Genomic DNA, 26,905 nt, shown 5'->3' on the forward strand with positions numbered 1-26,905 from the left:
TAAATATATTGCACAAATTACATGTAGGCCATAAATATATAAAAACAATATATCATCGTTGTCAAACATAATGGCAAGAAAGAATCATCACTTGAAAATCACAAATTAACACTTAATCCAACTAAAATTATGAGTATTAATGGAATGAAAACATTGTTTTCAAAAGATCATATTTAAAAATGTCTTTTCATGTGATTGCACAAAAGTGTACGTATTAATTTAAAATCAATAATAAATAATTTACATTCTACATTAATTTAAGCAGTAAAACTATTTATTTACATATAATTTGTTACAAATTTCCTTACAATATCGGTGGATATCAACACAATGACAATGTATATAACAGATGTAGTGCATAATTATTTTCCATCGTTTTTTCACGGAAACGCACGAACGTGTCTTGCTATTTCAGTCAGTCTCGGTGCAAAAAGTACTGAGGTTGACTGAAGTAGTATGACAAATACGAACGTTTCCGAGAAAATACGATGGGAAACAATTATGCACATTTTGTGTAAAGTTACGAGTCACGTGGCGTTTTTAAAAGCTCCGATAAAAAGCATGGAAATCACAAAATCACACAACACAATGATTTTGAAATATTTAGATAGGGTAAATCGTCAATTACTGGCCACCAGCTAATAACTGGTCACCCTAAACTAAAAATGAATACTATCCACCTATAGACAGAAGCCTTTTGTAATAACCTGACGACCGGTCTGGCCTAGTGGGTAGTGACCCTGCCTATGAAGCCGATGGTCCCGGGTTCGAATCCTGGTAAGGGCATTTATTTGTATGATGATACAGATATTTGTTCCTGAGTCATGGTTGTTTTCTATGTATTTAAGTATTTCTATATTATATATATCGTTGTCTGAGTACCCACAACACAAGCCTTCTTGAGCTTACCGTGGGGCTTAGTCAATTTGTGTAAAAAAAAAAAAAAAAAAAATAAGGTTTACCGATGGACAGTGAACAGTGTGGCCGATTGTACAAGTAGGACCGTGAGCCATGCGAGGATAAGTGAATAAAAATCTTTCAGCGTTACATAAGTACATTACCGATACGATTATATAAAGCTGGTGGTTATTTAGAAATGCGATCAAATATCAATGACGCATCTTAAAAAAATAATATTATTTGATTACAATAACAATAACCATCACATGCTTTTTATCGAAGCTTTAAAACACTATTAGATGACATAGCTACAAATAAAACGAAATACGTAGTCTCAGTAGCAAAAATATGTCTTTATTCGTATAATATAACTAGAGCGTTTTTTAAATCCCTTGAAATTTATGTTTAAAAAAGTAAAAATTTAATTAAAAATAAAATTATGTATAGTCTGATCTTTTCGTCAATCAAATAAAGTTTGGTGAGTTATGAGTTCTTGTGACTCCATAACCCTATGACCGCCTAGACGTCAAATGACGCGCGCCGCTACAGCCCAATAACCTTCGTGTATCCCAAAAAGGTCCACGATGATGCGGCGGTACGACACGATAGGTGTGGCGTAGGGATAAACAAAAAATAACTGCGTTTCCAATTCACGGAAGTTACCTAACCGATTGCAGAGAAATCTGCGTTGAGCTGTGCGCGTTTATTCTTGTAGCCACTCACATGCTTTTGGTAACTGTAGCTACCAGCTGTCACCCTTATTTTATTATAATCAGAGATCGGACAGATTGGCGTCATTGCTCGCAATAATGTGGACATGGTTCCAAATTTGATTAAATAATTAATCATTTAATTATTTTTTTTACATGAAATTTAATTTTGTTCCCTAGTCAATAAATAGCACTTAAATAATTTAAATATATTTTTGATATAAAAAATGAGTACCTACAGAAAAATTTAAAAACATGCTGATTATTTTCTTTAATAAATTTACATTATAAGAAATCTTTGTGTTATTTATTGATTAGGAATCAAAATTAAACCTCAGGTAAGAAATTAATTAAATGATTAATTATTTAATCAATTTTGGAGTCATGTCTACATTATTGCGAGCAATGACGCAAATTTGTCCGATCTCTGATTATAATTAATAGAGGTCACTGAAAAATATCAATCATGTGAGTGGGGAAATATAAAAAAGAAAGTTTTTTAAACACGTATTTTTGCTGCTGAGTTCACGCTAAAATTATTCCAAATAGTCTTAAAAAATAAACCATGTTAGCCTCAATGAAGCGGAGTCATGCCGTTGAAAAACTACATACATCCACTATGTTTATATATTAAAAATGATTTAATTTAATACAGGATGTTATTTATACAATAATGATCAACTATACCTAAATGTACTATAAATTAATAGCTTACGATTATACGTTATAAATACGTCACAAAAGAGTATCTGTCAAAAGAAGACTCGTGCGTTTCTGTCAAGTTATTTGCGCGATGCTGATTAAAATACACAATGTAAAAAATATGGAGAAATGAAATTATTTTTAAATGTTTTTCATTTTGTCTTATTTGCAAGCCATTTAAATGCTCTTGTCGTCCCAATGTGCAGCTTTTTGTAGCACAATAAAGCGGTCATTGTAAAAAACATTCTTCAGATTAGAGAATAAAGATCCAATCCAACCATACCGGTGCTTAAACTACGGGAACTATTAACCCATTCATTGCCGAAGACGCGAATTCGCGTCACGAAACTATTTAATCGTAATGCGTCAGCAATGAATGTGTTAAGCCAGCAGTGTTACCAGGTCTGTTGAGTCATAAGTTACGTTTCGTTTAATGAAACGGTACATTTTTACTGCAAGTCTCGTTTTTATCATTGCATTATAAAATAGACCGCGGGGCAGGAGCAAATATCGTCAGTCATCGCCTCCCGCTTGATACTTTGTCAGATGATAGTTTAGATGCTATCATGAATTAAAAAAATAGTCAGCCGGTTGTATAGCGGTGGAAAGACCGTCAGTTACTTGCATAAAAATGTAAAAAATACGCGTCTACCATTTATGTCCACAAATCCGTAAGGAGTTTATTGAAATGACTGATGAAATACCTATAATAAAAAAGGCACAGCGCTTATTTTTTACATATTTATGCAAGTAGCTGACGGTCTTTCCACCGCTATAGACCGCGGCTGACGGGTTTTTTTTATTTATAATAACATCTAACAACATCAGGCGATGACTAAATTTATTTTATTTTTTTCCATGTTTCGGTGGCTGCCATTCCTCAACCCACCAACGGAGTGCCAGCTGACGTCCATGAAGGATCATCATAGATAGCCGTTAAACAATATACGAGTTATCGCACGGGAGGCGATTGGTCATGGAATATTTTGTTAATTTAGTATTTAAGAAAATTTGCTGTGCCCTAACAGGGTATCATGTACTGACTATATTTTATTTTATATCTGTATGTAATGAACATGATTGCAATAAATAAATGAAATGAAATCTGTTCATGGCTCGCGGTCCAAAATAAGAAAACCGGCCAAGTGGGGCTAAATTATAAGTCACGCACATTGTCGCACATGTCACAGACGAGGGCCAAAAGTCACGAAAAACGTGACTTTTGTGACCACACTGTAAGCCAGTTTCTCTCCTACTAAGCATAAAAATCATAAGTCACATTCGAAAACTCATTTAATTGTTTACGTTTGCGCTCGCGTATTAAATACATAGCTAGTTCAAATGAATTTCAGATATCAATTTCGGTTGTTATCAGTCCCAGAATTAGGCTAGACAGATCTTACAGTAATTGCCTAAATCGCGCAGTATATCTTAAACCGATTGGATGCCTACTGAACCTTTTTTTTTCCTTTAAATAACACTCATACAATATTATATTGACGCGCAATCATGCTTCGAATGACCCCGTTTCCTCCTACGTCATGCTACCATCATTCGATGTCCAGACCCCCCCTCCCCCCAACCAAATTTGAAATGACGTAATTTATGAATAGCCCCGAAGATCCGTCAACTACTCAAGAGCTTTTCCCACCATATCCATGTGTCGGATGATGGAGTTCATGGGTAGCGTTTTAAAGTCCTTTGGTTCCAGGTATCCTGCTCCAAAGTCCTTCATTCTTTGTCTGGCGAGGGCGTGACATTCACACATTAAGTGTTTCACTGTCTCTTCCTCTTCGCCACACATACGACAATCGGTGTTGTCAGAGTGTCCCATCTTGGCCAGAATTCCTTTGACCCCGTAATGGCCAGTAAACACCCCCGTAATGATTTGGAGTTGTCTTTTGCTAAGTTTCCAAACCTTTTTGCTCCAGCCGGAGTCTACTCCTTGCATAAATAGAGCTTGCCAAAGACGTCTACTGACGCGCACAGTTACAGTGTAATATACTTAGACCTTTCTCTTCTTAGCACGATGGCGCGTTTTATTTAATAGGCGTGGCGTTCAAAGGGTAAAAGGTTTCTGTTACGAAAGTACGTCTCTGGGGAAATAGTTGCATTTGTAGTTGTTATAGTAAGTCAAGTGTATGTTTTGGACAGTCGTGTAAAAGTCTGTGGCAACCCTACCGTGTTCTTGTGCGGCGTCGGCATTTACGCAAACATGAAAGGCGTCGGTCCACAGTTAGTTTAGACAGTGTGCCTACGTGATGAGCCGCGGAGCGTGCAGGCCGTGCAGGCGGCGCGGCAGCGGCGGGCGGTGGCGCGGCTCGGCGTCGGCGGGCGGCGCCCAGTCCTGCAGGCGCGCGCCCGCCGCCAGCCGGTGCGTGAGCCGGTGCGCGATGCTGAACCCCCCGCTGCCCTCCAGCTGCGTCAGCACTAGTATCACTTGTCTGACTACGTGATGAGCCGCGGAGCGTGCAGGCCGTGCAGGCGGCGCGGCAGCGGCGGGCGGTGGCGCGGCTCGGCGTCGGCGGGCGGCGCCCAGTCCTGCAGGCGCGCGCCCGCCGCCAGCCGGTGCGTGAGCCGGTGCGCGATGCTGAACCCCCCGCTGCCCTCCAGCTGCGTCAGCACTAGTATCACTTGTCTGACTACGTGATGAGCCGCGGAGCGTGCAGGCCGTGCAGGCGGCGCGGCAGCGGCGGGCGGTGGCGCGGCTCGGCGTCGGCGGGCGGCGCCCAGTCCTGCAGGCGCGCGCCCGCCGCCAGCCGGTGCGTGAGCCGGTGCGCGATGCTGAACCCCCCGCTGCCCTCCAGCTGCGTCAGCACTAGTATCACTTGTCTGACTACGTGATGAGCCGCGGAGCGTGCAGGCCGTGCAGGCGGCGCGGCAGCGGCGGGCGGTGGCGCGGCTCGGCGTCGGCGGGCGGCGCCCAGTCCTGCAGGCGCGCGCCCGCCGCCAGCCGGTGCGTGAGCCGGTGCGCGATGCTGAACCCCCCGCTGCCCTCCAGCTGCGTCAGCACTAGTATCACTTGTCTGACTACGTGATGAGCCGCGGAGCGTGCAGGCCGTGCAGGCGGCGCGGCAGCGGCGGGCGGTGGCGCGGCTCGGCGTCGGCGGGCGGCGCCCAGTCCTGCAGGCGCGCGCCCGCCGCCAGCCGGTGCGTGAGCCGGTGCGCGATGCTGAACCCCCCGCTGCCCTCCAGCTGCGTCAGCACTAGTATCACTTGTCTGACTACGTGATGAGCCGCGGAGCGTGCAGGCCGTGCAGGCGGCGCGGCAGCGGCGGGCGGTGGCGCGGCTCGGCGTCGGCGGGCGGCGCCCAGTCCTGCAGGCGCGCGCCCGCCGCCAGCCGGTGCGTGAGCCGGTGCGCGATGCTGAACCCCCCGCTGCCCTCCAGCTGCGTCAGCACTAGTATCACTTGTCTGACTACGTGATGAGCCGCGGAGCGTGCAGGCCGTGCAGGCGGCGCGGCAGCGGCGGGCGGTGGCGCGGCTCGGCGTCGGCGGGCGGCGCCCAGTCCTGCAGGCGCGCGCCCGCCGCCAGCCGGTGCGTGAGCCGGTGCGCGATGCTGAACCCCCCGCTGCCCTCCAGCTGCGTCAGCACTAGTATCACTTGTCTGACTACGTGATGAGCCGCGGAGCGTGCAGGCCGTGCAGGCGGCGCGGCAGCGGCGGGCGGTGGCGCGGCTCGGCGTCGGCGGGCGGCGCCCAGTCCTGCAGGCGCGCGCCCGCCGCCAGCCGGTGCGTGAGCCGGTGCGCGATGCTGAACCCCCCGCTGCCCTCCAGCTGCGTCAGCACTAGTATCACTTGTCTGACTACGTGATGAGCCGCGGAGCGTGCAGGCCGTGCAGGCGGCGCGGCAGCGGCGGGCGGTGGCGCGGCTCGGCGTCGGCGGGCGGCGCCCAGTCCTGCAGGCGCGCGCCCGCCGCCAGCCGGTGCGTGAGCCGGTGCGCGATGCTGAACCCCCCGCTGCCCTCCAGCTGCGTCAGCACTAGTATCACTTGTCTGACTACGTGATGAGCCGCGGAGCGTGCAGGCCGTGCAGGCGGCGCGGCAGCGGCGGGCGGTGGCGCGGCTCGGCGTCGGCGGGCGGCGCCCAGTCCTGCAGGCGCGCGCCCGCCGCCAGCCGGTGCGTGAGCCGGTGCGCGATGCTGAACCCCCCGCTGCCCTCCAGCTGCGTCAGCACTAGTATCACTTGTCTGACTACGTGATGAGCCGCGGAGCGTGCAGGCCGTGCAGGCGGCGCGGCAGCGGCGGGCGGTGGCGCGGCTCGGCGTCGGCGGGCGGCGCCCAGTCCTGCAGGCGCGCGCCCGCCGCCAGCCGGTGCGTGAGCCGGTGCGCGATGCTGAACCCCCCGCTGCCCTCCAGCTGCGTCAGCACTAGTATCACTTGTCTGACTACGTGATGAGCCGCGGAGCGTGCAGGCCGTGCAGGCGGCGCGGCAGCGGCGGGCGGTGGCGCGGCTCGGCGTCGGCGGGCGGCGCCCAGTCCTGCAGGCGCGCGCCCGCCGCCAGCCGGTGCGTGAGCCGGTGCGCGATGCTGAACCCCCCGCTGCCCTCCAGCTGCGTCAGCACTAGTATCACTTGTCTGACTACGTGATGAGCCGCGGAGCGTGCAGGCCGTGCAGGCGGCGCGGCAGCGGCGGGCGGTGGCGCGGCTCGGCGTCGGCGGGCGGCGCCCAGTCCTGCAGGCGCGCGCCCGCCGCCAGCCGGTGCGTGAGCCGGTGCGCGATGCTGAACCCCCCGCTGCCCTCCAGCTGCGTCAGCACTAGTATCACTTGTCTGACTACGTGATGAGCCGCGGAGCGTGCAGGCCGTGCAGGCGGCGCGGCAGCGGCGGGCGGTGGCGCGGCTCGGCGTCGGCGGGCGGCGCCCAGTCCTGCAGGCGCGCGCCCGCCGCCAGCCGGTGCGTGAGCCGGTGCGCGATGCTGAACCCCCCGCTGCCCTCCAGCTGCGTCAGCACTAGTATCACTTGTCTGACTACGTGATGAGCCGCGGAGCGTGCAGGCCGTGCAGGCGGCGCGGCAGCGGCGGGCGGTGGCGCGGCTCGGCGTCGGCGGGCGGCGCCCAGTCCTGCAGGCGCGCGCCCGCCGCCAGCCGGTGCGTGAGCCGGTGCGCGATGCTGAACCCCCCGCTGCCCTCCAGCTGCGTCAGCACTAGTATCACTTGTCTGACTACGTGATGAGCCGCGGAGCGTGCAGGCCGTGCAGGCGGCGCGGCAGCGGCGGGCGGTGGCGCGGCTCGGCGTCGGCGGGCGGCGCCCAGTCCTGCCGGCGCGCGCCCGCCGCCAGCCGGTGCGTGAGCCGGTGCGCGATGCTGAACCCCCCGCTGCCCTCCAGCTGCGTCAGCACTAGTATCACTTGTCTGACTACGTGATGAGCCGCGGAGCGTGCAGGCCGTGCAGGCGGCGCGGCAGCGGCGGGCGGTGGCGCGGCTCGGCGTCGGCGGGCGGCGCCCAGTCCTGCAGGCGCGCGCCCGCCGCCAGCCGGTGCGTGAGCCGGTGCGCGATGCTGAACCCCCCGCTGCCCTCCAGCTGCGTCAGCACTAGTATCACTTGTCTGACTACGTGATGAGCCGCGGAGCGTGCAGGCCGTGCAGGCGGCGCGGCAGCGGCGGGCGGTGGCGCGGCTCGGCGTCGGCGGGCGGCGCCCAGTCCTGCAGGCGCGCGCCCGCCGCCAGCCGGTGCGTGAGCCGGTGCGCGATGCTGAACCCCCCGCTGCCCTCCAGCTGCGTCAGTACTATTATCACTTGTCTGGAACAAATGGAAATGGGATTTTTACGATTAAGGGCTGATTTAGATGGCGAGCGAACTCGCCTGCGATGTTAGTTACATTGCAGACTGTTGGTTACGTTCAATTCAACCGACCGATCAAAAACCGCAATGTAATGAAACTCGCATGCGAGTTCTCGCACCATCTAAATGGGCCTTAATAACAAACGCAAAGTTTGATCATTGATGTCGCAATAACATTAGAAGTATTCGATATTTGAGTAACCATCAGCCGCGAACATTCCAAATTTCCAACAGTTTGTATCTCGTACAGATTTACGTTTTCGGCCGCGCCGACACTTCGACTTCAGGTTTTTTAGCTCTGGTTTCCTAGGATAGCGGTGCTGTCATATAGCGGCCGTCTCCATACAAATACTACGAGATCCATATTTAGCCGTATTATTTAATATGGAGACGGCACTATATGACGGTACCGCTATCCTAAGAAAACCGATCTTTAGTGTACAACCACGAATGGTAGCTACCCAACCATTCGCCGCCACGGCTTTAAAACCGCCTAAAACAAGTTTCGATTGGCAGAAAACGCCATCAACGATTGTAATCTTGTTCTTGGCTAATCCCCCACCGGATGGTAAGTGATTACCATAATAACAACCTTAACAGCATAGATTACCTATGGACATTTGCCACTCGAGGAGTATGACATGAGCGTTTCTGCCCCTAAGTCCATTCCTTGTTTGAGAAACCTCATTCGTGGGCTTAAATAAGTAACCCAATTTCATAAATGATGACCTGACCTATAAAATATCAGTCAGTACCTGTGTAGACGCGGAACGGAGTCGATAGTTTTAAGTTCTCCTCGCATAGAAACAACGTTATAGAGCTCTCCTGGCAGTCTTTCACGTGGATCCACTTGTCTGTATATCAATTCTCTACCACTACTACACCTAAAGTCAGTACCTGTGTAGAGGCGGGACGGAGTCGATAGTTTTAAGTTCTTCTCGCGTAGAAACAACGTTATAGAGCTCTCCTGGCAGTCTTCCACGTGGATCCACTTGTCTGTATATCGATTCTCTACCACTACTACACCTAAAGTCAGTACCTGTGTAGAGGCGGGACGGAATCGATAGTTTTAAGTTCTCCTCGCGTAGAAACAACGTTATAGAGCTCTCCTGGCAGTCTTTCACGTGGATCCACTGGTCTGTATATCGATTCTCTACCACTACTACACCTAAAGTCAGTACCTGTGTAGAGGCAGGACGGAGTCGATAGTTTTAAGTTCTCCTCGCGTAGAAACAACGTTATAGAGCTCTCCTGGCAGTCTTTCACGTGGATCCACTTGTCTGTATATCGATTCTCTACCACTACTAAACCTAGTCAGTACCTGTGTAGAGGTGGGACGGAGTCGATAGTTTTAAGTTCTCCTCGCGTAGAAACAACGTTATAGAGCTCTCCTGGCAGTCTTTCACGTGGATCCACTTGTCTGTATATCGATTCTCTACCACGACTAAACCTAAAGTCGGTACCTGTGTAGAGGCGGGACGGAGTCGATAGTTTTAAGCTCTCCCCGCGTGGAAACTACGTTGTAGCTCTCCTGGCAGTCGCATTTCACGTGGATCCACTTGTCCGTGTGTCGGTTCTCGACCATAACCACTAATCCCGCCCAGCCCTGCAATAAAGGAGTAAAATATTAAATACAATTAAACGTTTTCAAAGGAATGCACACATTGGCAGCTTAGTCGCGTGGCTACAAAATCGAGAATCGTCAGTGCAAACTCTGGCTCGTACCAAAGAAGTTCTCTAAAGTTGTAGACGATATTTAATAGTAGTTTTTAGGTGAAGAAAAACTTGAGAGAATGCCTTGCTAAGTTAGGAAGTTCGGAAAAGCTAGGTCGGAGCTAGAGCAACACTAGTAAAATGATGATAACTCTTCTTATGAAATATTCGGATGTGACGACCAAAAAGCATTCCAGAAACGGAAAAAATAGCTCTAAATCGAATACTTAGCTCATGGTGCAAGTTGCGGAAAAAATCCAAGAAATTAGAAATAATTTAAGCATTCTTGGGACATTTTAGCGAAAGTTCTATTTTGGAAATGGAATGTTTCACTCTCCATACGAGAAGTTTTCAAAGTTTCCCTTTATTTAAATTTCGTAATTTTCATTGGCATTGGCATAGGCAAAGGCATAACAGTAATCCTCGAGCCCTAAAAACGATTTTTTTTCTAGGTATCCTTAGCCAGAATTGAAAAGCGTGACGACCTTAGTGAGGTAGTAGGCCGTCATGCCCTGCCGGCCCTCGTGGCGCTGCCCCCTCGCCAGCGTGAGGCCGATGATGGCGTCGGCCAGGATGTGCGCGTGCAGCGGCGGCCGCTCCACGCCCAGCGGCTTGCTGGAGTGCGCGGCCAGCACGTGCCGCGGCCAGCCGGCCAGGGACTCTGGCGAGAACCCCGTGTGCCAGTGGTTGAAGGCCAGACAGACTACTAGGTAGAAGCCTTTTTCTAGCATTTTGTGGCAGCCGACGAAGCCGCGGACCTGGAAAGAACAATGAAAAATTACGACTGACCAATACTTAAAGCCCCGTAGCGCCAACACTGGTCTACAGGCCAGAACCTTACTAAGGGTGGTATTCCATCTATCCAATATGTTGGTCCGATGTTTATTTTGTCTCACATTTTGCATAATGAGAGAATGACACGCACTGAGATTGGATAAAGAAATTGGACAGATGGAATACCACCCCAAAATACCATTTCGTTACTTCAAGTTTGTCTCACATAGTTCCATCATTTAATTTTAATAATTTTCTTTCCTACTTTTAATTGATTTTACTTGCCTTTTAATACCAGGACTTGTAACAACCATCAGCTTTTTGGACAAACGAATATAATTTTGAGAATTTTTACCGTCATGAATCAGAGTCAAAATTATTCTAGTTCTTACCTGTCTTTTGCTATGTGCGACCAGTTTTCCGACTTGAGCGTTCGGTCCCGATTTCGTCCGGAACACGACCACGCACAAGTCCAATTGGGAACGCTGACTTTTGGCTGAATTTCTGAAAAACCACAATAATAACCTTAACCTGACTCAATGAGATTTCCTAGTAGTTTCACAAAGGTATTGAAATAACTGTTGGACTCTCCAAATTCAGAGAATAAATGGCCTTGATTGGATATTTGATGACTGATGAGCAGAGCTCGGAAAGGGTGAGCTATTTGCCTTATAATATGACGTAAGACATGTCAAATTATAAGGTAAATAGCTCACCCTGTCCGACCTCTACTGATGAGGCTTACATGCGTGTAGGTACGCTTAATGCAGGGGATCGAATATTGTAGTAAATTTCACAGGTCTACAACATAGGCCGGTCCCTCCTTCAACCGTATGAAAACTTTCTCGGTGGGCAGTCCCGTGACCTGCCATACCCTTAGTATCCTGACCAATCCTGGTATCATGGCTATTGAGTTATAGTCTTGCTGCTCATAGAATGTTGTGGCGATCCTTTGGTCCTATATTAAAGGTACACATTCTGGGTTATAACGATGACAGGGGATCTGGCACCAACCTCTGTCCCTCCTGAAACAGTGTGAAGTCCACCTCGATGGGCTGGGTGGCGGTGAGCAGTAGGCATGTAAGGTGTCGCGTCGATGACATGGGTGGCAGCACGCCTGCTAACCGGACCTCGTGCCAGCCGACGCGGACTTTGCAGATGATCCCAGCCTACAGAACATGAAGACAAGGCAGTTGTGTTACTGTACCTCTGTCCCTCCTGAAACAGTGTGAAGTCCACCTCGGTGGGCTGGGTAGCGGTGAGCAGTAAGCACGTGAGGTGTCGCGTCGAAGACATAGGTGGCAGCACCCCTGCTAACCGGACTTCGTGCCAGCCGACACGGACTTTGCAGATGTCGATGCAGTCGAAATATCTGAAAACACCGTACTGGTTAATACCACAAGTTTTATAAAAAATATAGACCAATTATGCAGTTGGCGTTTTAAATGTGAGTTAGGGTAGGCGGTTTCCGGCTCGCATTTCGTCACCCAGGGGTCTCTCATACCATACTATGCATACTTGAGAACATCTTCAAAGCTGATCCTAAACACGGCTTCCACAGGCTCCATTGTCATTGTGGGCCGTTCCCGCCAACGCGCCACGCCACAGATAGTGACCCCAGGGATTACACAGCCGGAGCAGACAGATGGGACTGCTCTTCTCCTTACAGGGATCCACCGTGAGCCGTTACCAGCTCACAATAGTCCCCCAGAGGTCTCTCAGACCTCAGATCCTGCACTCACTTGAGAACATCCTCGAAGCTGATCCAGAACACGGCTTGATCGTGATGTGGGTCGCTGGGGGCGCTCTGGCGCACCGCCCGCCGCATCTCCGGGGTCCAGCGCGGGCAGTGGCCGGCCCAGGCGCCGCGCCACGTGTAGTGGCCCCAGGGGTTGCGCAGCCGCAGCAGGCGCACCGGCCCCGCCACCTCCACCACGTCGAGCACGCTGTACGCGTGGCGGGGCCGGAGGCCGAGGCGTTGGTATTCTTCTTCGTCCACCTGCAGTAAAGCATTTGTGTGAATTTCAACCCACTTATAAATACAAATCGGAAATAAGTTAAACTGGGCCTTAGCAATGTCAACTTCGAAACGTTTTGTGTACATTTCAAATAGACGGAATGTTTACCATGTGTTTTATTTAAAAGTGTATCGGCAGATTTTATTTTACTGTAGGTATGTTTAAATACCCTCCATGTTAATTCATTAGTTCTTCCGCTAATTTCATGCAAAATAAATGTATTTGTGTAATTTTAAGTTCTCATGTAAGTGAATTGTTAAATTCTTAGTGAGAATAAAGAATCTTATACCTAAAACTAGATCCAAACTTCCATAGCTATACCTACTCGTAATTTTAAATGGTAGGCAACAGGATCGTAGTCATGGCAAAGTCGATGGAGGAACTCAGCATGATGTTCGATGACCTCAACCGAGTTTCACAACGGGTGGGCTTGAAAATGAACATGGACAAGACGAAACTTATGTCAAATGCCAATGTTGTGCCCATCCCAGTCTCTGTTGGGAACTCAGTACTCGAAGTTGTTGACTCGTACATCTACCTAGGACAAGTAGTCCAATTAGGTAGGTCCAACTTCGAGAAAGAGGTCAACCGCCGAATCCAACTCGGTTGGGCAGCGTACGGGAAACTACGTAATGTCTTTTCGTCCGACATACCTCAGTGCCTCAAGACGAAAGTCTTTAATCAATGTGTGTTACCAGTGATGACTTACGGCTCCGAAACGTGGTCTTTCACTATCGGCCTCATCTCAAAACTCAAAGTCGCTCAACGAGCTATGGAGAGGGCTATGCTCGGAGTTTCTCTGCGTGATCGAATCAGAAATGAGGAGATCCGTAGACGAACTAAAGTCACCGACATAGCCCACCGGATTAGCAAGCTGAAGAGGCAATGGGCGGACCACATTGCACGCAGACAAGATGGCCGATGGGGTCGAAAAGTGCTTGAGTGGAGACCACGGACTAGCAAGCGCAGCGTAGGACGTCCACCCACAAGATGGACAGACGACCTTGTTAAGGTCGCCGGAGGACGCTGGAGGCGGGTCGCTTCCAACCGGTACGAATGGAGGTCCACGGGGGAGGCCTATGTTCAGCAGTGGACGTCTTATGGCTGAGATGATGATGATGAGGCGACACGAGGTTAAATAGTTAAAGATTAATTAAGATTAGTTACTGATGTCTTGGTCTCTTTACTGTAACGGGGACCCATCTTCAGAATAAGTAACTCATCCCACATCCATTTTGCAATAAAATTTCAACTTTAAGAGTCAATATTTTGAGTTGACATCTTATTGAAAAATTAATGTGGGTTGACACATTATTGCGTATCAGCATCCAGTTGTCAGAACAGATTAGATACAAGGGTCACCTTCATGTTACAGCCGCCGCAGCTGGCGCCCATGAGGAAGCTGGCCTGCCGCGAGGACAGCAGCTGCGCCCACACCAGGTCGCGGTCCAGCTGCTCGAGCGGAGCTCCGCCGCCGGCGCCGCCCGCTCCGCCCGCTTGTAGTCATACTGACTCGCCAGAACATTAGATACAAGGGTCACCTTCATGTTGCCGCCGCCGCAGCTGGCGCCCATGAGGAAGCTGGCCTGCCGCGAGGACAGCAGCTGCGCCCACACCAGGTCGCGGTCCAGCTGCTCGAGCGGAGCTCCGCCGCCGGCGCCGCCCGCTCCGCCCGCTTGTAGTGATACTGACTCGCCAGAACAATAGATACAAGGGTCACCTTCATGTTGCCGCCGCCGCAGCTGGCGCCCATGAGGAAGCTGGCCTGCCGCGAGGACAGCAGCTGCGCCCACACCAGGTCGCGGTCCAGCTGCTCGAGCGGAGCTCCGCCGCCGGCGCCGCCCGCTCCGCCCGCTTGTAGTCATACTGACTCGCCAGAACAATAGATACAAGGGTCACCTTCATGTTGCCGCCGCCGCAGCTGGCGCCCATGAGGAAGCTGGCCTGCCGCGAGGACAGCAGCTGCGCCCACACCAGGTCGCGGTCCAGCTGCTCGAGCGGAGCTCCGCCGCCGGCGCCGCCCGCTCCGCCCGCTTGTAGTGATACTGACTCGCCAGAACAATAGATACAAGGGTCACCTTCATGTTGCCGCCGCCGCAGCTGGCGCCCATGAGGAAGCTGGCCTGCCGCGAGGACAGCAGCTGCGCCCACACCAGGTCGCGGTCCAGCTGCTCGAGCGGAGCTCCGCCGCCGGCGCCGCCCGCTCCGCCCGCTTGTAGTCATACTGACTCGCCAGAACAATAGATACAAGGGTCACCTTCATGTTGCCGCCGCCGCAGCTGGCGCCCATGAGGAAGCTGGCCTGCCGCGAGGACAGCAGCTGCGCCCACACCAGGTCGCGGTCCAGCTGCTCGAGCGGAGCTCCGCCGCCGGCGCCGCCCGCTCCGCCCGCTTGTAGTGATACTGACTCGCCAGAACAATAGATACAAGGGTCACCTTCATGTTGCCGCCGCCGCAGCTGGCGCCCATGAGGAAGCTGGCCTGCCGCGAGGACAGCAGCTGCGCCCACACCAGGTCGCGGTCCAGCTGCTCGAGCGGAGCTCCGCCGCCGGCGCCGCCCGCTCCGCCCGCTTGTAGTGATACTGACTCGCATGGAGCCCCCGTTAGTGTGCATAGACCTGGATATAATGTTAGCGTATTAGAGAATCTTTAGTTTCAGATTGAACACGCAAAAAGAAAAAAAATCTTATACACAATAAAACATGATATTTGAAGTGAACATATCCCGTTAAAAATTGTTTAGACATTAAATTACTATTATCATTAAGGCCCACTTGCACCATCCCACTAACCTGGAGTTTTCATGGTTACCAGTACAATTTGACACTGGGTTAACGGTTTAACCGCTTAGCCCCGGGTTAGTGGGATGGTGCAAGTGGCGCTAAGTGTACAAACTGAGTGGTCGTTCGAGTGGGGCGTTCATATGAAATAAATGCAAATGTATGCGAGCAGCCGCAGTGACCACTTGTTTATAAAAAAAAAATATTTTGACGCTTCCCACCCCGCCAAAGCGCCAGCCCGTTCACTAAACTATCATCTGACAAAGTATCAAGCGGGAGGCCATGATTAAATAGATTTTTTTTTGGTTCGGTGGCTGCCTTTTCTCAACCCACCAACAGAGCGGCAGCTGACGTCCACGAGGGTTCATCATACATAGGCGTTAACCACTAAAGTCTATTTCAATAGAACTTGCTAACTATGTAAACAAACCGCCATATTGAAATTGTCTCTGAATGATGAATTTACTAGTGATGGGCAAGACTCCTACTTACTACTTTACTAATGTCAAACCATATCGAATAATAAAATACCAAAAGTAAAAAACAAGTAGTTACTTATTTTTAATTTATGTTTAATCAGGATCAGAAGACAAATTAGTACTTAAGAATGATGTATTGATGTATTTTATAACCGCGGCGGTAGGTACAGAGCGTGGGTTGGGAAGTGTGTAGCGGGTTTATATCACAAACTTTAGTCACAACACTACCCATCATAGACAATTGTAGAATTTAAAAGAAACAAAACCGTCATTCCAACAGGTCCTAATAACCTAACTTATGAACCCATTTTAAACTTTTAATGAAATATCCAAGATACAATTATATATTTGTGTATTTTACGGAACGGACCGTTTCAATAGTGTATATGTGTATGGTTTCAATGGTATTTGATGAGGTGGTGTGAAAATTCAAAGAGAAACAGTGATACAACAAAGTTAAGTTGTTTGTTTACATAGTTAGCAAGTTCTATTGAAATAGACTTTATACGAGTTTTCGCCAGGGAGGCGATTAGTCATGAAAATCTGGTCCTGGCTCGCGGTCTATATTACAGTCTCAAAAAAAATAGGCGTTACAAATAATTACTGTAATATACCTTCAATAGCTCTCCCAGAAACGAGAGCCTCGTAACATCCGTGCAGTTTCGCGACCGCCTTCTCTATGAGAGGCACCCACAGCTGTTTTCTTTTAGCCTGTAAACAATTCGTTAACGCCATTAGACCAAGAAGAATTTAAACTATATGTACTTAGTTTAAATTATTCTACTGTACAGTCACCTGCAAAAATATGTTGCACAACTAAGGCTGCATAAATATCTGCCACGATCTTATTTGTAGAGCCATAAGAGCGTGTCACATATTTTTGCGGCCTTCAAAGAGTAACATACTAATGCAGGTGACTGTACATTAATTATATTCTGTTGTGCCCAACGGACAAGTTTGTTTGACTATATTTAATTACACGAACGGGTCTACCGCGATGTCATTGTTTTTACCTTAAATTCAATTCAATTCAATATCTTTAATGTCAAAAAACACATGTCAAAATATACAATAGGTACAAAATAAAATTAGAAATACATAACCACTAATTAAAAAGGAATATATACAAATGTCAGAGTACACAATATATACAAATGTCAATAAAACCAACAAAAAAACAAAAACAAAAAAAATACAATGTCAAAAATATTAAAGACTCATTTTACAATAAAATTCTTTTACCGTGAAAAATGCCTGGTCAATCAAAAAAGCTTTTAACTTTTTAACAAATAGCTCATAAGAAGCCGCCTCTTTTATTTCACGGCTCAGGCTGTTATAAATTTTAATGCCAACTACCCCCAGCGAGTTGGATGATTTTACGAGCCTGACAAGGACGGATTTAATATCGCGATCAGTTTGCCTTTGATCAGGTCGACGCATAACAAAATCACTCTTGTGCTCACATATATTTTGCTACCTCAAATATGTATAAACAGGGCACTGTTAGAATTTTTTATTCTCGGAAATACTCTTTTGTTGGAGTGAATGGCGGCGCCCCAGACAAAATTCTAACAGCCCTCTTCTGCAGTATGAAAACTCTATCCCTGTCGGCTGCCAGCCCCCAAAGGTGGATACCGTACACAAGAATTGAGTTTACATACGCGTAATATGCCATACGGAGGTTCTCACGTGAAAGTGCAGGAGCAAGCCGAGACAGCGCAAACGACGCTTTGGCAAGTCTACCAGTAAGTGCATCAATATGTTTATCCCATTTTAAGCCGCAATCAAATACAAACCCAAGAAACCGCACATTCTGCACCTGTGAAAGCGTAATATTATTTATTGTTATGTCATGGGGAGTGGGATACGGTCCTCTTAGCCAGAAATGCATTATCGACGTCTTATTAAGGTTAATCAAAAAGCCGTTTACTGGGAACCAACATGTCAATTTTAATAATGTATTCAAAACGTTCCCTCTTAACTCCTCAAAAGAATCACCGGTAACAATGGCACATCCATCATCAGCAAACATTATAAAATTACCATGTTGAAACAAACTATTGAGGTCATTAACCATCCCCAAGAAGAGGAAATTACCAACCGCTGAACCCTGAGGGACAGAACAGTCATGTAGGGTCCTCACCTCAGACTTAGTGGCCCCTCCATCAACCGACACTACCTGTTCCCTGTTCTTCAAAAAAGATTTAATAAAATTTAAAAGACTAGCTTGTACACCATATCTTTGCAACTTATGTAACAATAAGTTATGATCAACCAAATCAAACGCACGGGACAAGTCACAAAAAACTGCTGCAACCATTTTCTTTTGGTCAATATACTGGCGGATACGCTGATTTACCGCACGAGCAGCATCTACCGTAGACCTGCCGTGGCGATACGCATACTGGTGATCATGAAGTAACTTGTTTCTTTCAAAGTATTCCATTAACCTATTACAAAGGCCTAGCTCAGCAACTTTCGACAGTGCCGGTACTAATGATATTGGACGGAAGTTTTTTATTTCTTCTTTCAATCCCTTGTCCTTGTAAACGACGTTCCGACGTTAAATTAAATTAAGATGTTGAAACCAGCGGATACATCTTCGGATCAGTGTACAGATATTGTGAATGTCGCGTGTCGTGCCGTGGACAACATTAAACTTTAACGGGTAGTTGCAATTTATTTGTCTAAACCGAACATTTTTATAAACTAATTTCGGGTATTTTAATATCTTCATTGACATTTTGCTGGGACGTCAGTCTTTTCGTGGCCACCGCTGGTGCAACTCAGCTGAAACGGTAAAAACAATGAAATCATATCGCGGTAGACCCGTTCGTGTAAATAAATATTTGTTTAACTAACCTGAGAGTAAACCAGGTGCCCTTTTTTATTGCACGGCAGTAGATCGTCAACGGTCACAGTGAGCCATCGTCCATCCTGAAATTAATCGTTATTTGCTAATTAATTCAGTTGGCTCCAATCCGCATTGGGCCAGCGTGGGGACTATAGCCCAAACCCTCTCGTGCTTGAGAGGAGGCCTGTGTCCAGCAATGGGAAGTAAATAAGCATTTTTTTTATTAAGTTGTTGTTCACCAACCGATAAGAAGTCAAAATTCACATCAATGTGTGACTGAAATGACGATTCTAGAGCTATAGTCTGTATTTTTATGTATTTAAACAGTAAATTTAAAAAATAAACAAACAATTTGTATATTTTCGGGTAGTTATAACATTTATTGGTTAACCGACCAATTAGAAAACCGCCTGGATCAGTCACTGAACGACCTGACTTTAACCTACATTATTTAATCGTGTAATGTTTTCATCTACCCTCAAATGGCTCATTAAGCCACCTACTCACATAAGTACACCACCGGTATTTAAGAATTACCTTGCATAGTCGCAGCTGGTAGGCCCCCACGCTGGGTTCACCCCTAACAACGACGCCTCGCACTAGAGATGCGCGCTCTGCTAACACCGCTAGCGCCGATAGAAGCCAGCAGTTGCCTAGGACACCTGAAACAACGTAAACGTTTGATAATTGCAAAATTTTGAGTACGCTATGGGAACAAGCAGTATTCGACCTTCGAGCGAACGAGCAAGACAACTTATCGTAAACTTATTACACCGATCAATACATATTCCGACCCGACGCACCTCATGGCACGTGTGTACCCACCTTGCGAGATGTCGGAGGGTCTCGGGTCGCGGTACACGCGCCAGGGCAGGCGGTGCGAGCCGTCCACGTGTATCTGGTGCGGCCGCAGCCAGCGCGCCGCCGCGCCGCTCTCGCCGCTGCCGTTGTAGTATAGTGAGCGGGTGTGGGGGGAAGCTCTCCTCCACGTGTGGCACGTGTGTACCCACCTTGCGAGATGTCGGAGGGTCTCGGGTCGCGGTACACGCGCCAGGGCAGGCGGTGCGAGCCGTCCACGTGTATCTGGTGCGGCCGCAGCCAGCGCGCCGCCGCGCCGCTCTCGCCGCTGCCGTTGTAGTATAGTGAGCGGGTGTGGGGGGAAGCTCTCCTCCACGTGTGGCACGTGTGTACCCACCTTGCGAGATGTCGGAGGGTCTCGGGTCGCGGTACACGCGCCAGGGCAGGCGGTGCGAGCCGTCCACGTGTATCTGGTGCGGCCGCAGCCAGTGCGCCGCCGCGCCGCTCTCGCCGCTGCCGTTGTAGTATAGTGAGCGGGTGTGGGGGGAAGCTCTCCTCCACGTGTGGCACGTGTGTACCCACCTTGCGAGATGTCGGAGGGTCTCGGGTCGCGGTACACGCGCCAGGGCAGGCGGTGCGAGCCGTCCACGTGTATCTGGTGCGGCCGCAGCCAGCGCGCCGCCGCGCCGCTCTCGCCGCTGCCGTTGTAGTATAGTGAGCGGGTGTGGGGGGAAGCTCTCCTCCACGTGTGGCACGTGTGTACCCACCTTGCGAGATGTCGGAGGGTCTCGGGTCGCGGTACACGCGCCAGGGCAGGCGGTGCGAGCCGTCCACGTGTATCTGGTGCGGCCGCAGCCAGCGCGCCGCCGCGCCGCTCTCGCCGCTGCCGTTGTAGTATAGTGAGCGGGTGTGGGGGGAAGCTCTCCTCCACGTGTGGCACGTGTGTACCCACCTTGCGAGATGTCGGAGGGTCTCGGGTCGCGGTACACGCGCCAGGGCAGGCGGTGCGAGCCGTCCACGTGTATCTGGTGCGGCCGCAGCCAGCGCGCCGCCGCGCCGCTCTCGCCGCTGCCGTTGTAGTATAGTGAGCGGGTGTGGGGGGAAGCTCTCCTCCACGTGTGGCACGTGTGTACCCACCTTGCGAGATGTCGGAGGGTCTCGGGTCGCGGTACACGCGCCAGGGCAGGCGGTGCGAGCCGTCCACGTGTATCTGGTGCGGCCGCAGCCAGCGCGCCGCCGCGCCGCTCTCGCCGCTGCCGTTGTAGTATAGTGAGCGGGTGTGGGGGGAAGCTCTCCTCCACGTGTGGCACGTGTGTACCCACCTTGCGAGATGTCGGAGGGTCTCGGGTCGCGGTACACGCGCCAGGGCAGGCGGTGCGAGCCGTCCACGTGTATCTGGTGCGGCCGCAGCCAGCGCGCCGCCGCGCCGCTCTCGCCGCTGCCGTTGTAGTATAGTGAGCGGGTGTGGGGGGAAGCTCTCCTCCACGTGTGGCACGTGTGTACCCACCTTGCGAGATGTCGGAGGGTCTCGGGTCGCGGTACACGCGCCAGGGCAGGCGGTGCGAGCCGTCCACGTGTATCTGGTGCGGCCGCAGCCAGCGCGCCGCCGCGCCGCTCTCGCCGCTGCCGTTGTAGTATAGTGAGCGGGTGTGGGGGGAAGCTCTCCTCCACGTGTGGCACGTGTGTACCCACCTTGCGAGATGTCGGAGGGTCTCGGGTCGCGGTACACGCGCCAGGGCAGGCGGTGCGAGCCGTCCACGTGTATCTGGTGCGGCCGCAGCCAGTGCGCCGCCGCGCCGCTCTCGCCGCTGCCGTTGTAGTATAGTGAGCGGGTGTGGGGGGAAGCTCTCCTCCACGTGTGGCACGTGTGTACCCACCTTGCGAGATGTCGGAGGGTCTCGGGTCGCGGTACACGCGCCAGGGCAGGCGGTGCGAGCCGTCCACGTGTATCTGGTGCGGCCGCAGCCAGCGCGCCGCCGCGCCGCTCTCGCCGCTGCCGTTGTAGTATAGTGAGCGGGTGTGGGGGGAAGCTCTCCTCCACGTGTGGCACGTGTGTACCCACCTTGCGAGATGTCGGAGGGTCTCGGGTCGCGGTACACGCGCCAGGGCAGGCGGTGCGAGCCGTCCACGTGTATCTGGTGCGGCCGCAGCCAGCGCGCCGCCGCGCCGCTCTCGCCGCTGCCGTTGTAGTATAGTGAGCGGGTGTGGGGGGAAGCTCTCCTCCACGTGTGGCACGTGTGTACCCACCTTGCGAGATGTCGGAGGGTCTCGGGTCGCGGTACACGCGCCAGGGCAGGCGGTGCGAGCCGTCCACGTGTATCTGGTGCGGCCGCAGCCAGCGCGCCGCCGCGCCGCTCTCGCCGCTGCCGTTGTAGTATAGTGAGCGGGTGTGGGGGGAAGCTCTCCTCCACGTGTGGCACGTGTGTACCCACCTTGCGAGATGTCGGAGGGTCTCGGGTCGCGGTACACGCGCCAGGGCAGGCGGTGCGAGCCGTCCACGTGTATCTGGTGCGGCCGCAGCCAGCGCGCCGCCGCGCCGCTCTCGCCGCTGCCGTTGTAGTATAGTGAGCGGGTGTGGGGGGAAGCTCTCCTCCACGTGTGGCACGTGTGTACCCACCTTGCGAGATGTCGGAGGGTCTCGGGTCGCGGTACACGCGCCAGGGCAGGCGGTGCGAGCCGTCCACGTGTATCTGGTGCGGCCGCAGCCAGCGCGCCGCCGCGCCGCTCTCGCCGCTGCCGTTGTAGTATAGTGAGCGGGTGTGGGGGGAAGCTCTCCTCCACGTGTGGCACGTGTGTACCCACCTTGCGAGATGTCGGAGGGTCTCGGGTCGCGGTACACGCGCCAGGGCAGGCGGTGCGAGCCGTCCACGTGTATCTGGTGCGGCCGCAGCCAGCGCGCCGCCGCGCCGCTCTCGCCGCTGCCGTTGTAGTAGAGGGAGCGGGGGTGCGCGGGGAAGGACTCGTCCACATACGGCTCGCCCGTCTGCGAACACGAGAAAATGAAATATATGTCGAATTTAAACTGTTGTGAGACATACTAACATTAAATAATTTTACGGTTTAGACTCACCCGGATCAGTCACCGAACGACCTGACTTTAACCTCTATTATTTATACATATTTTATACATATTTATCTATTTAAACTTTATTGCACAAAATACAAATAAAATGTACAAATGGCGGGCTTAATGCCTAAATGCATTCTCTACCAGTCAACCATTGGGCCAAACAGAGATGTAGGTAATAAAAATGGTGCGAGAAGAAAAGTAAGAAAATTTAATTAGGAACTATTGCAAATAACTGAAAAACATAATAAACTACATATACAATACACAGATAAAAATAATAAAATATATACAATTAATATACTACATACTACATAATTCTCACATTCATCCTTATATATAAAACCGACCCCTTCCTACGGTAGGAACCAATGAAATTATGCTCAAACGAAAGAGCGTAAAAAAATAACACTTTTGAATCGACAACATTTGATCATGTAACGTTTTCATCTACCCTCAAATGGCTTATACACGGCCGTCGTGAAGGCTACTCGCACTGTTAGTGCTTGAGAAAGAAGACCTAGGCTCTCTGAAACATGTCGCGCGAGTGACTAAAAACAAGTGAGTCTAAACCGTAAAATTATTCAATGAAATGTATGTCCGTTAATTTTTCATCGTAACAACTAGAATCGATAGGCCTTAAGGTTTAAGGGCCTATACCCACTTGGAGGCAAGCCTTGAAAGAGCGGGATTTCACATATGCGCGCAGTTGGGCTGAAAATGAACCGCATTGCAACCGCGAGTGCGTATAGCAACCAAAAATGGTACTTACAGCGGCACACTGAGCGAGTACTTCTTGCCACTGCGTCCACGCGTGACTCTCTTCCCTGAGCCGTAGTATTTCAACCGGCGTGCTTTCTTGACGTTCGCTGTCCGAGCCCTCTGTGAACATTCAATAGGGTTTCGAACGTTTAATAATTCTGAAGATTCTCTGACATTCCGACTCTGAGAGCCTACCGCGAACCACGTTCGACGTGTCGCCTTTCTGTCGCACTTGTACATTCGTACGCAAGTGTGATAGGGAGGCATCACGTCGAACGTGGTTCGCGGTAGGCCTTCTGTATCTCATGAACCGTCATAGCTAGACAGTTGAAATTTTCACAGATGATGTATCTCTGTTGTCGCTATAACAACAAATACTAAAAACAGAATAAAATAAATATTTAAGTGGGGCTCCCATACAACAAACTTGAGTTTTTTGCCGTTTTTTGCGTAAGAATCAGAATCAGAATCAAGTATTTTATTCGTGATAAACTTAAAACTAAAATTACATACAAGAGTATAACTAAAAACTACAAATATTAATAAAATTGGTAAGCGTTAAAGTTTACCACGAAACGGGCTCGCCTCAGCATAATACTGACCCCAAAGTCAGCGCTGATCTTCCGGCGAGACCATTTGTGGGCCACGATCGCAGCCGTACGACACGGCCCTATCATAAGCTGAACGCAGCCTTTGCCGTAATGGTACGGAGCCCTCCGTGCGCGAGTCCTACTCGCACTTGTCCGGTGTTTCTATCACGTGACTGACCTTGGTCGTCGTCGTCCAGCTGGTGGGCGGGCTGCGCGGGCGCGGGCAGCAGGCGCGCGCGCGGCGACTGGCACATGTCGCACGCCAGCGCGCCGCCCGGGTTCGCGTACGTGCACTCCGAGCACGACCAACCGACAGACTCCGACCTGGACATAATACTTTCAACTATAAATATACGGGTCGATCAACTATTTCTTGTTTAGAAAGAAAGAAAGAAAGAAAGAAGAAAGAAAATACATTTATTTAACGCCACAACATATTACATCTAGAAAACAAAGACATACAAACATAAAAAACATTAGACGCTAAAATAGGACCCCACTCAGCATAATGCCGCGGCAATCCGTGGCGCTGGTTTTCAGTGGGGACCTGACTTAAAACTATGAGACGACAACACATACGCCAGCGACACACAAAAAACAGACATAAACAAGAGAGAGACACTAAAATTTATACATACTGAACAACAACGAAAGAAAAGGAAAACAAAAAAAAACATACTAATAACATATAAAAAAAAAACCACACTGAATTATACAATATACATCAAATTTAAAAATATTAAAAATAAAAAGAAAAACTGTAACCTAAAAACTTAAAAACTACCCACAAACAAATTATAGTTATTTTAATAGAATGACGGTATCAAATCGCAAACAGTCTAAACTAAACTACATACGTCTCCAGAAAGATAAAGTGGTTAACGTCTACGTGTGTTACTTATATTGCAGTGATGTTTCAATTTGTGTTTGTAATAAGTGAGAACGACATTTTGACTTGAAGCCACTCAACGACTTCAGCGAACGGATTGGTGGAGGCAGGTCATTCCAACACTTCGTGGCAGCGTACCGAAAACTGCCGCGAAAGGCCGTAGAATGGTGACGAGGGCAAACAAGTTGCAGATACCTGGATGACCTGACATCTGAGGATCTGGAGTTATGAGCCCAGGTTAGCTTATCGTAAAGGTACGAAGGCACCCGGTAGTGCACAATGCCAAACATAAGCGACGCTAAATGGACCTTTTGACGCGTGGACATTTTCATAACGTGGTTTTTATTCAAGTATGGTGTTACGTGCGAGCGGGGAGGGATATCAAAGCAAAAGCGTGCACAGGCATTTTGCACTCTCTGTATTAACCTCTGGGTACTCGCCAGGAGGCGTGGCCCGTAGACTGTGTCACAGTAATCAAACCGTGAGAGGACAAGAGCATCGCATAACCTCACCCTAAGTTCAACACTAAGGAAATATCTTATTTTATAAAGTAATTTTAACCTGTAAAAGCAATTTCGAACTGTGCTAAGTAAATGTTTTTCAAACCTCAGTTCCCCGTCCATAACCAGCCCCAAGTTTCTAACCTCTTTAACATGTTCAAGAATGGTGTCGTTTATGAACACTTCGAAATTGCACATAGAAAGTCTGTTTATTTGTTTTTTTGTACCCAGTAACATAACCTTGGACTTTGTAGGGTTTAGTGCAAGTGCGTTTGCTTGTGACCATCCAGCAATGCGCTCGAGATCATCGTTTAACTTACGTATTCCAGAGTCCACGTTACTCGAACTGCACGAAACGTACAACTGTAAGTCGTCAGCATAAATATGGTAATTACAGTGTTTGATTACATGAATTATGTCACTGCTGTACAATATGAATAATATTGGACCTAAAATGGAACCTTGTGGCACGCCTCTAGTTACCGAAAGTATTTCAGATACGATTTTCTTACCATTAGATGCTTGAAGTTCAACTAGCTGGCTCCGATTACTGAGGTAACTTACAAACCATTTCAAGGTATCAGTTTCGAAACCGTTATATGATAGCTTTGACAACAAGAGCGAAATGTCGATAGTATCAAAAGCTCTCGAGAAGTCCAATAATGTGAGTATAGTACCCTGTCCCCGGTCCTGAGCTTCCAAAATATTATCAGTAACGTCGAGCAGGGTTGTCGCCGTTCCTCTGTTCCTACGAAAGCCTGACTGATAAATTGGCAATATATTATTTTGCTCTAAATAGGTTGTAAGCTGCTGACAAACAATTTTTTCTATGATTTTAGAGAGACAAGGTAATATGCTTATAGGTCTGAGGTCTTTGACTTGAGTAGGATCAGGGATCTTAGGAATAGGGCGCACCACGGCAACCTTCCAGGCATCGGGAAATTCATGGGTAGAAATAGATTTGTTCATTATCGCGGTAATAGCTGCCAAAGTATGAGGCAAAGTAAGAGTTAACATGTCCAATGTAACCCCATCGATTCCTTGAGCATTAGACTTAAGACTATTTATTATTTTTAATACTTGGCTTTCAGTTACTGGTTTTAAGGTGAACTTTGAAGTACTAAACCTATTGTACTCAAAATAAGTAAGTTGACTAATTTGAACTGGATTATTATTTGGTAAATTAAGAAAATGTCGATTGATTATATTCGGGTCATTAAAAAGGCTGGGTAGTTGTTTCTCGCGATCATTAAATACGTCATTCTTTAAGTTTTTCCATAAAACTTTTGAATTTTTAGCGTAACCGTTGACTTTTTGGGAGAAATACGCACGCTTTTCATTGCATAAGGCAGTGGTGACTAGAAGTTTAAGATCCTTATAATACTGCTTGTGCACATCCAATCCTGTACGTTTGTACCTCTTATGAGCTTCGTTCCGTAGACTCATCATTTTCTTCACTGTATTAGTAATCCATGGACTATTCTGTGGTTTAATACAAGTGGTTTTGCGAGGAGCATGTGCGTTAAATAGGGAAATAAGGTAAAAGTTAAATAATTGTACCATTGAACCAATAGTAGGCAGGGTA

General features: G+C 49.6%; 1 protein-coding gene across 1 annotated transcript in view; it reads right to left on the reverse strand.

The window, feature by feature from the left end:
- Positions 1–7,864: 7,864 nt before the first annotated feature.
- The window catches only part of LOC134794749 (calpain-D), a 31,044-nt gene continuing 12,003 nt past the window's right edge, over positions 7,865–26,905 (reverse strand). The window contains exons 10-22 of the mRNA XM_063766530.1: positions 24,110–24,255; positions 23,352–23,461; positions 22,315–22,495; positions 19,252–19,376; positions 18,723–18,797; positions 16,475–16,571; positions 15,038–15,219; positions 12,326–12,582; positions 11,791–11,955; positions 10,976–11,087; positions 10,295–10,567; positions 9,560–9,702; positions 7,865–8,054 (exon numbers count right to left, since the gene is read on the reverse strand). Coding sequence (XP_063622600.1) covers positions 7,865–8,054; positions 9,560–9,702; positions 10,295–10,567; positions 10,976–11,087; positions 11,791–11,955; positions 12,326–12,582; positions 15,038–15,219; positions 16,475–16,571; positions 18,723–18,797; positions 19,252–19,376; positions 22,315–22,495; positions 23,352–23,461; positions 24,110–24,255 — 2,056 coding nt within the window. The remainder of the gene's footprint in view (positions 8,055–9,559; positions 9,703–10,294; positions 10,568–10,975; positions 11,088–11,790; positions 11,956–12,325; positions 12,583–15,037; positions 15,220–16,474; positions 16,572–18,722; positions 18,798–19,251; positions 19,377–22,314; positions 22,496–23,351; positions 23,462–24,109; positions 24,256–26,905) is intronic.

The sequence above is a fragment of the Cydia splendana genome, chromosome 11 (assembly GCF_910591565.1).
Source record: "Cydia splendana chromosome 11, ilCydSple1.2, whole genome shotgun sequence".
NCBI lineage: Eukaryota > Metazoa > Arthropoda > Insecta > Lepidoptera > Tortricidae > Cydia > Cydia splendana.